The 10,181-nt window shown below is 42.8% G+C and overlaps 1 protein-coding gene across 1 annotated transcript; it reads left to right on the top strand.

Moving 5' to 3' along the window:
• Positions 1–2,103: 2,103 nt before the first annotated feature.
• LOC136457397 (3-hydroxyisobutyryl-CoA hydrolase 1-like) lies at positions 2,104–7,039 on the top strand. The gene is made up of 14 exons (XM_066457427.1): positions 2,104–2,307; positions 2,609–2,689; positions 2,775–2,843; positions 3,482–3,545; positions 3,719–3,798; positions 3,884–3,967; positions 4,734–4,818; positions 5,260–5,345; positions 5,762–5,883; positions 5,964–6,024; positions 6,110–6,208; positions 6,314–6,415; positions 6,512–6,553; positions 6,662–7,039. Exons 1-14 carry the CDS (start codon positions 2,293–2,295, stop codon positions 6,797–6,799), a joined length of 1,128 nt encoding a protein of 375 aa, XP_066313524.1. The 5' UTR covers positions 2,104–2,292; the 3' UTR covers positions 6,800–7,039.
• Positions 7,040–10,181: the final 3,142 nt, after the last annotated feature.

Here is a 10,181-nt window from a genome sequence, read left to right as displayed (position 1 = left end):
TGTCATATTCGCTTGGTTTATAAGCCGTATTTTTTCAGTAAACAAACAATATTTTTCTCTCACAATAAATTAGTCAACGGTACTTTCGACCATGGCTTATCAGCTAAGGGCAATATACTGTTCTGGTGGCAGCTTTTCTGACCTACACACCTCCGTATCAAAACCAGTCTCCTCTCTGAATAATTGTGGCGGTAGCCCTTTTGACTCGGGCCTCTCAATATCAAACAGTGCTCTTGGTGAACTCGCTGTCTTAATCTTATCGTCTTTCACGGTAGAGTTGCCTTTCGGTAAGGGCAATCCATCAAGACCCATGAGTTTGGCTACCAAGCATGGGCCTTTAGACTTTGCAGGTTGTACCGCTGCACAAGATGGCAACGATCTGGGCACCACTTTCTTCTGCTGAGTAGGCTTGGACGCTAGATAATTGTTCGGCAAGTACCGTGCTGACTGGCTCAAAGAAGCCTGCTCATCATTGGACACCGACGTGTGGTTCTTCTTGTAGAAACTATCCTTGACCACATTCTTCAAATCATCAGTAGAATTGCTTAACTGCTGTCTTAATCCATCGTTTTCGTTTGTCAGCCATCCAAACTTTCTCTTTCTCTCTCTTCTCTTTCCTGTGTACACGAAGAACCGAGGGAGCTCTACGCTGCGGCCTGGTTCTCCGCCCTCGTTGCTGTCCCGAGTGCTCGAGGTGGTGCGGCCGTAGGCTCGAACGCCGGCTTGACGAGGTCGCAGACGGTGGGGCTGGCTCCCAGCTTGGCGTGGCGGCGAGCCTCAGCGGTGCAGGAGGCCGAGGTCGACGGAGACGCGGAGACGCCAACGCCCAGAGCGATGAGCCCCCGCTCGCGTCCCCTCAACTGGCGATCGCGCGACACGGTGAGCACGAACACGAGAAGGCATCGCGCTGCTGCCCACGCTGCTGACCCCAGCGACATCGCGCCGCTACCAACGCCATTGCCGAAGCGCATGTTAACTGCTTCACGCTGTCTTGCACCGACGCGGCCGCTGCCGAGCATCGCATCGTGCCCGACTATGCTGCCGCTACCGGCCTGGATGGCCCTTCACAGGCACAGCTGCCTGCTGTGCTCGAGGCGGCCATCGTCTTGCGCGCGTCCCGGTAGAGCTCGCCGCAGCCACCGTCTCGCGCGTCCGGTGGAGATCACCCGCGCGTCGCGGATGCCGCCTTCCCGCGCCCTCCTCCACTGCGGCTCCTTGGCGCAGCTCAAGCGGCTGAAGCCCTGTACCTGATGCTCCGGCCGCGCGTGGTGTACCTGGTGGACTTCGCGTGCTTCCGCACCAAACCCAACTGTCGTGTCCCGTTCGCGACGTTCTTGGAGCACTCCCGCGTGTGCCCGGGCTTCGACGAGCGCAGTGTCCGGTTCATGACGTGGCCGCTGGAGCGGTCCGGGCTCGGGGAGGAGATGTGCCTGTCGTACATGCAGCACTACATCCCGCCGTCGCGTGACCTCAAGTCCTCCCGCGCCGAGGCCGTGTTCGTCATCTTCTCCGCCATCGACGACCTGCTCACCAAGACCGGCCACCGCGAGCGCGCTCAGGGCGGAGCTCCGCCCCAGCCGCCACGGGTGCGCGTGGAGGGCAGCTCCGCCCCGGCCGCCGCGAGCGCTAGCGCGGGCGCGGGCGAGCGAGCTCCACCCCAGCGTCGGCGCGGCGCGAGGCTGGCGCACGGTGAGGAGGAAGGTGGAGCTGGGTCGCTGATAGTTTGGCCTCCCGTTCGGCTTGCTGAAACTTGGCTGAAACTGGCTGAAAAACACTGTTTTGGCTGAATTGTTGTGAGAAAAAATACTATTCCGACTAAAAAAACCAGCCAGTTTCTGAGTAAGCCGAACAGGGCTAGAAAGAGAAAGAAGCAAGATGACAGGACAAGAGAAGGGTATTTTGGACCGAGTCCACATGTAAAGGCTGTCAAACGGTAAAAATCAAACAGAATATAGACGGAATGACTTGGAGAGAAAAAAAGTTTAGAACGATGGTATTTGTGGAAGCTTAACTTTTTTAATAACTTATGCGTAATTATAAATTTTTTTAATGGCACACGGTGAAAACATAACAAAATACGGTGGAGTAGCAAATTAAAAAGAAACTTCTCCATCCCAACCTTCGTCCACCTCCGTCGCTCTCCCTCCTCGCGTTCCTTCTTCCGTTCGCTGCCGACACCGCGTGCGCTCTCTCTCTCCCTCCCTCCCTCCCTCTCTGGCGACGACTGGGTGGGCTACCGCCGCCGCCACCCTACCCCAGGTGGTGAGGCCTTTGCCTACCTCTTCGCCGGCGATGAGCGCCCACCAGGTATTCCCACCCCTTTTCTCTTTCCTCTCTATTGTGCGAAACCGAGTTCTCAAACTCTAACCTCAAGCTATTTGACTATTTGATTCCTACTAACTTCTAACTTTTTGCAAAAATTATTGGGTGTACACATGTACACCCATGTCCCTTTACTAGATCCGCCCCTGCTTGTGATCTGTATCATTTCTGCTTTCTGTATTGCACAATTGTGCTCAGCTCAACTTGCTGTAGAAACCATTTGATGGTTGTTTAAACCAGAACTGAAAGCATTTTTTTTTTTTTTTGCATATCCTCTATTTTCCAGATTTTAGTAGAAGTGAATGGCTTTACAAGGACACTGATATTGAATAGGCCAAAGCAGCTAAATGCACTCTCCTCGGCCATGGTATGTTAAGAGTTCACTAGTATTACAGTACCCAGAATTACTTTTAGAATAGTGGTTGCAGGATGATTGTTCTTTCATGTGGCAGATTATGGGACTCTTGCGGTGTTTCACTGCTTATGAGAAAGACGATGGAGTTAAATTGTTGATTATGAAGGTATCTGATGCCACTGTGTCTCTACTGTCGTTGACGTGGTCTAACTTGGATTTTAGATGTCTCTGTCTTGTTTTCTGATCATCTACTTTGAGGTCACCCGTTTGAATCTTCCGGTGCCATCTATTAGTGTGCGTTTGTTCCAGTAGAAATTACCAAGTAGCAAGGCAGTGATTTGGAACATGAGTTACACGCATTATTCTCAAAATCAATAATATAGAGAGTTTGAGGTGGTTATTCTGTTCTGAAGCACTTTAGTATGTTCCAATTCGAAGCATGTATCAGGTGCCAATGATGTTTGTTGCCATGCTAAGGCTTACAAAAGGAAGGGAACAATATTTGTCAATGTAATGTAACTGCTTGTATCGTGTTGATCTAAGTCTCTTCACTTCATAGAATACCTTCGCACTTGCTAAAACATCACTTGATGTGGAGGCTGGGATGTTACTATTCCATTATCTAAAAAAATTGCTACAGAGCTTACTTCTACTTGCTGTTTTTTGTTCCTTTGGTTTAGTTTGTTTCTAATTTCCTCCTTTTAGCTCTATTTGATTGATATGATAACCACTACCGTGTCATTGCCTTGATGCCTTCTGTTGATCTTATTGTTTGTTTTGTATTCAATCATCACTTGTTTTCAGGGTAAAGGAAGAGCATTTTGTGCTGGAGGTGATGTTGCTGCAGTTGTCCGATCTATACATAAAGGTACTTACAGCTTTACCTTGTCTCTGTGGTATCTAACATCCAAAGCTGATTTCTTACATATTTTGCGTCATCTTCTGTTACCTGACTTAATACCCATGTTACATGTAGAATATGGGCCTCGCTTTCTTCCTTATTGCTTGCTGACTCTGCTATGTGTTTAATTCTTAAATCAGACAGCTGGAAATATGGTGCTGATTTCTTCCGTAATGAATTTTTGTTGAATTACATAATTGCAACTTATACCAAACCTCAGGTGAGCTTCATCCCTTCATTGTGGTTAATTGTAATTATTCACTTCTGTGTTCCTTGCCCCTAAAGGCTAAACAATTTAACTGTAGGTTTCTCTTCTTACTGGAATTGTCATGGGTGGAGGTGCTGGTGTTTCTTTACATGGAAGGTTTCGAGTTGCCACTGATAACACGGTATATGCTACAAACCGAAATCAAGTGCAATTTAGTAAGGGCTAAGGCTGTTACTTTTTACTTATCAATTCAAGATGGACTGTAGTTGGGAAGCACAAAAAACTTTGCATGTCATGATGCAGCTTGAGATCTGCTTTTTTAAGTACTGCTGAATGTTGTCCCATGCTGTAACAATCTAGAATTGCGGTGTCAAGTGTGGCTCTTTCCAAGTGAGAACTGTAATTGTGTTGTGACTGAGATAGTGAGATATGTTATTTGAGCTTACCCTCTTATATAATTTACTAGGGAATTGTAGGTGCACTCTTTTTTTTTTAATATGTGCTAGTATTGTATGACAGTGCAAAAATGTTACATAGTTCTAGAAGCTAGCTTTCTTGTTGGGTAAACATGGCAGGTGCACTGCCTTTCAATATATTTATCAGGACATCATAAATAAAACTTGAAAAGATAGAAGTAACAACATTTGAACAGAACATACCCATATTGCTGCTTTAGGGTTGAAGAACAATGCATCCACATGCTGGATTTGTGTCATTACCTAGCACAACTTTTCACTGCCATTTATGACGGATATCAGGCCTGAATGTTTTTGAGAATAGGTTTCAGTTATGGACTTATGGTACAAACTATCCTTTTTGTGAGCTTGATTGGTGCTAGTAGTTCTTCTCATTTGGAATATGGAGAATCTTTCTTGTTTTTTATTGGAGATTCAGGATTCCTTCAAGTGCCAAAATCTATATCATTTACATTTCGACTATTCATGCAGGTTTTTGCAATGCCAGAAACAGCTCTGGGTCTCTTTCCAGATATAGGGGCCTCATATTTTCTGTCCCGGCTTCCTGGGTTCTATGGTTATCTTATATGTCTCTACTTTTTCTTTATATTCAGTCGAAGTACATGTTGCCATGTCATTTCCATCTATGCAATATCGTTGGATATTATTCACAGTCCTGAAATATTATGCATCCTCAATTTTTCCTTTGAAGTTTTCAAAATACCGTGTACTTAATTGATTTTTAGCAATGGTGCTTCATGTGCAAATGATCTATTGTTTTTTAGCAATAGTGCTTCATGTGCAATAGTGATTGTTTTTTTGAGCGAGAGCGATAGTGATTGTGGGGATATAATCATGTACATTGTGGAGATATAATCATATAAAGAAATGAAGAGTGACCAAATGTAGGTTCACTTATAACTTATATTAGTTGTACCGCGTGTGGGCCTTTTAGTTGATGGCAAAGATATCTTAGGAGATACTGTTCACTAAACTATTTTCATGTTCTTTTCTCCAGGAGAGTATGTTGCTCTTGCTGGTGCCAGATTGGATGGTGGGGAAATGCTTGCATGTGGTCTGGCAACTCATTTTGTCCAGTCAAATGTAGGTTCACTTATATAACTTTTTTTTTTTGACCAAGTGCATCGCCAACTTGTTTGGGAGACAGCTATTCACGTGCCTGAACCTTGATTGCTTCTGATGGGTTTCAACTCTAGCCTACCCCAACTTGTTTGGGACTTAAAGGCTTTGTTGTTGTTGTTGTTGTTGTGACCAAGTGCATCGCCAAACAACCTTTTCTATACATTCTTGGAACAAAAACCAATCAATATAGCTGTCACCTATTGCTTTCAGTTATGATGTTTTCTGTCACATCTTTGGTTATTATTGTTTGGAACATGCTACACAAGTCCTGACCATATTGATATATCATTTGCATGCTTTCAGTTTTTGTTGGCCTACATTGTTAAGGTTGTGTATGTGCTAGTCTAATAACTCATAGTAAATACTTTGTTCCTCAGAGGCTGCTATTGCTGGAAGAATCACTTAAAAAGGTGGATACTTCCAATACCTTTGCAGTGTGTGGTATCATCGATCAATTTGCTCAACAGCCATCACTGAAAGAAAGCAGCTCTTTGAATAGGTAAAGAGTGTTTATGATTGGATGACTGAAACATGCTTTGATTCATAGTTTCGCTAATTGATTCTCTGGCACTCCCCCAGGTTGGAAATCATCAACAAATGCTTTTCCAAAAGGACAGTTGAAGAAATTATATCTGCTCTTGTGAGTTTGTTATTACAGTTAACTGCAGCATTTTGTGGGTTCACCTGTTCTATCCTGCAAAATTAATTAATATCTGTTATGTCAGGAACTAGAGGCCTCAAATTTGGCAGATGAATGGGTTGCTACGACAATCCAGTCCTTGAAAAAGGCTTCTCCTACCAGTCTGAAAATCTCTCTGAGATCGGTATCTCTCAGAAACCACATCATTTCTATACTATTAGTCTACTGCCTCAGTTGTGTCCACAGGAATGTAGTTTTTTCGTTGTTTGTTCTCTAACTCGGATTTCAGATAAGAGAAGGGAGGACACAAACTGTTGGGGAGTGCTTGCAGCGGGAATATAGAATGGTTTGCCATGTCATGCGCGGTGACTTCAGCAGAGACTTCTTTGAGGTAAATAGCAACACCTTTGACACTGTTTATTTTCATTCAAGATCTCTATATCATCGTGGCAAGGTCTCTATGCCTAACATCTGATTCCTGTTGCAGGGATGCAGGGCTATATTGATAGATAAAGATCGAAACCCAAAGGTCTGGATAGTTTCCTATTTAGCACATTGATCGGAATCTGGTGCTGACATCTTAATTGTCTTACATTCACCTTTGTATTCTGGTGGTCTTTTGGGGGGGTCCTTGCAGTGGATGCCTCCAAGGTTGGAACAAGTGCATGGCGAGGCTGTTGAACAATATTTCTCCAGAATTGATGATCCACAGTGGGAAGATTTGAACCTACCTGCCAGACGTTCCCACGGAAGAAATATCGAGTCCAAGCTTTGATTGAAGGTCATGGGATGGGAGAAGGGTGGAACGCTGGAACGGAGCCTCGGTAGTGGTCAGAATAACACATTATTACACATCATCTCAAGTTTGAAGAGTCTGCAGACTACTGATAAAATATAAACCTGAATGTGCCACATAGGTCAACTTTTATCCTCTTTTCTGTTTATAATACGTGGAGTCGCATCCATTTTTAAATAATTATACTTAATAAAATCGCAAAAAAGAAATTGCTGGAAAGACTTCTCAGAGTCAGATCTTGCCTGATCGGCTTACCTCTGTCGCGAAACGCGTAGTGATAATCGACTAGCTTTCTACACGGCCCGTTATCAGATGAACGAGTAGGGCTGTGGAGCTGGCCTAAGCTTTTAACCGCGGCGTAGCGACCGCTCCTTTTTCACAGCACTCCAGCCAGCACTAGTAGCAGCATTATATAAATAAAGTAGAGGTAGCAAGTACTCCTACCACGTAGCAATTCCAAGTCGTCATGGCGTATCAAATCTGCACCCAATAGATCCACTAGTACGCCGTATGCTCGCTTGGTTTATATAAAAACAGTCAAGGTCACGAGCTAACCAAAAGTCTCCTCTTGCTTTTCTCCTTGGCGTGTAGCCCGCCTCACAACTGAGCTTTTCTCTTCACGTCGTCATCCCTGGTATTTTTTTTTTCAGTTATTACTATTTTGCTAATTTTGTTTTGATACTTTGTGTTGTCTCTCCCATGGAATTGAACTTGACCAAGCATCGCAGCTTATAGATATTTCAACCGAGCAAGGTAAGCTCCGAACACATGTTGATGGCCATTGTAATCAGGGACGGACCTACAGAGTATGCAGGGTGAGCCACCGCATACCTTGGGGTCCACCAGTCATAGAAATAGGTAGAAAATTTCAATGTAAAAAAAAGTTGCATAAGAAATTTTTTTGGTTTACCGAATTACATAAGAATTTTTTTTTTTGCTGCGCATACCTAGGTCCGTCACTGATTGTAATGGAATAGTTGTTGTACGTCTAGCTATATCTATATTCTCTTATAATACTAAACTCCACTAGAATCCTATCTCACCACATCAACAGCCCACTAGCGTATACAATTATGACACCTGGCTGCAAGTTAGGCACTTTTTCTTTCCGATACCTTGATCTCCCAATCATCTATCGAAAGCTAAATAACAAAGACCGAAAAAAGTAGAAGAACGAATACAAAAAAGACTCGGCATTTGGAAAGACAAGCATTTATCAATTGAAGGTAGACTGGTACTGATTAATTCAGTGTTGTCAAGCCTTCCGATGTTTATGCTTTCTTTCTTTGAGATCCCTAGAGGTGTTTTGAAGAAGATAGAGTATTACAGATCAAGATTTTTTTTAGCAAAATAACAATAAAAAAAACAAATATGGACTAGTCTGATGGCGTCTATTATGCGAACCCAAAGAATAAGGGGGTTTAACCAGATATTATGAATCTGGATTTACAAAATAAGTTGTCTCTCGAGAAAGTGACTTTTTAAAATTAAGCAATGAACGCGGTATTTGGCAGAACTTATTGAGGAACAAATATATTAAAGATAACACTCTGTCATAGGTAGAGAAAAAAGCAGGAGACTCATTTTTGGATGAGTCTCATGAGTGTAAAAGAAATTTTCATGAATTTGGGAACTTTCAGGTTAGAGGATGGTAACTAGATTAGGCTCTAAGGAAGATACCTAGTTAGGGAACCAACCGCTCAAATTCCAATATCCAACTTTATTTAACATTGTTCGTAGGAAACAAGCAAAGGTTGCGGATTTAAGTTGAGCTCCACTTAATGTTGATGTTAGGAGGGCATTAGTGGGAAACAAGCTACTCCCTCCGTTCCAAATTATAAGACGTTTTAGCATTTTCAGATTCATTGCTTTTGCTACGTACCTGGATATAAGTTATGTCTAGATACATAATAAAAACTATGTATCTAGAAATACCAAAACGTCTTATAATTTGGAACGGAGAGAGTATTAGAATGGAACCACCTAGTAGCAAGGATGGCTAATATTAGCATGCAACAGAGTAACGATAGTTTTGTTTGGAGTTTACATAAAACGGGTTTATTCACATTTAACTCGATGTACAGCTACCTAATCTGTAATGACTTAAAAGTATCACAAGTAGTTTGGTGGCTTAAGATCTCTTTGAAGATTAAATCTGTATTTGGTTCTCTAAAAGAGGGGTTATTCTCACTAAGGATAACTTGGCAAAGAGGAATTGGAATGGAGATAGGCCTGCTGTTTTTTTAACAAACCTGAAACCATCCAACATCTTTTCTTTGAATGCTCACATGTCATATTTTTGTGGAGAGCAGTCCATATGGTGTTAGGAATTAATCCACCTTAAAATGCCCAAAACTTGCTTATCCATCCAGCAGTTAGCTCGTCCGACTGTTGGGATCAGAAAACGAGTACCACTCCTAAATTTCTGCAACTATTCGAATTCCGTCTTCATGCTAGCGGCTCCAACTGATGGTCACCGGCTCTGAATTATTTGTTATGAACCAAATGTATACTGAAATGCATTTTAAATTTTTCCAAGAGACTTATACATCCAAATCATATGAAACACATGTACTTCAGGAAAATATAGAACATCCATTTCATTTCACACCAATCTCTGTTTTTTCTAGAAAACATCCATAATTCGTCACTGATCAGAACAATCTCAAAAAGGGTACATCATGTTACAAATATCTCATATATTACATATTGATCTACCATTCACTAGATTATCCATCACCAACTCCTGACGGTGGGTCCCAACTGTTTTACAACTGAACACTAATCAAAGGAGAGGCACTCCTTCTCTAGGCTTATTTGGTAGTCGTGTGGATAATCCGATAAGAGACCACCAGGCACTTGTGGTGATAAACATCCTTTATGCTTCAATCATACATCTGTACTGCAGGTTTCCAAGAGAATCCTGTATCCTGACCTTAGCAGCAGTTGTTAGGTTTTCCAAACCTTCTCTGTTGGGTAAGCCCACTGAAAAGAAAGAAGTGAGCTTTAGCTGAAATATCATGCAGAAACAAGAATGATGAATAGTTAAGCCCATCACAAAGAAGATTGACCTCGCTGTTGATCAACCAATGCCTGCTTCAAATGCGCTCCTGAGTTGTCAATTTTTTGGCAAGGACAAGCAAGGGAATCACAGCTACAAAGTATCGTTTACCTGGAATCACGGCTATACAAAGCATGAAAAATTCTATGCTGCTTACTACCAGCAATAATATCTGAAGCGAAATAAAGATTCAGTCATTAGCCTAGAGCAATCATTGAGTAAATCTCCCAGAGTAAACTAACTACTACTCGTCGTCAGCCAGGATCACCAACCAAAATGGATCGAGGACGATGAATCAAC

Source organism: Miscanthus floridulus, chromosome 6 (genome assembly GCF_019320115.1).
Source record: "Miscanthus floridulus cultivar M001 chromosome 6, ASM1932011v1, whole genome shotgun sequence".
Taxonomy (NCBI): domain Eukaryota; kingdom Viridiplantae; phylum Streptophyta; class Magnoliopsida; order Poales; family Poaceae; genus Miscanthus; species Miscanthus floridulus.
This window is presented reverse-complemented; position numbering and strand designations above follow the sequence as displayed.

What these genes read in the sequence shown, in the direction of transcription:
- LOC136457397 (XM_066457427.1), top strand. An exon ending in TGTCCGATCTATACATAAAG is followed by an intron (nt 3,546 to 3,718) that starts GTACTTACAGCT and finishes TTCTTAAATCAG; the next exon opens with ACAGCTGGAAATATGGTGCT. An exon ending in GAAAGCAGCTCTTTGAATAG is followed by an intron (nt 5,884 to 5,963) that starts GTAAAGAGTGTT and finishes GCACTCCCCCAG; the next exon opens with GTTGGAAATCATCAACAAAT.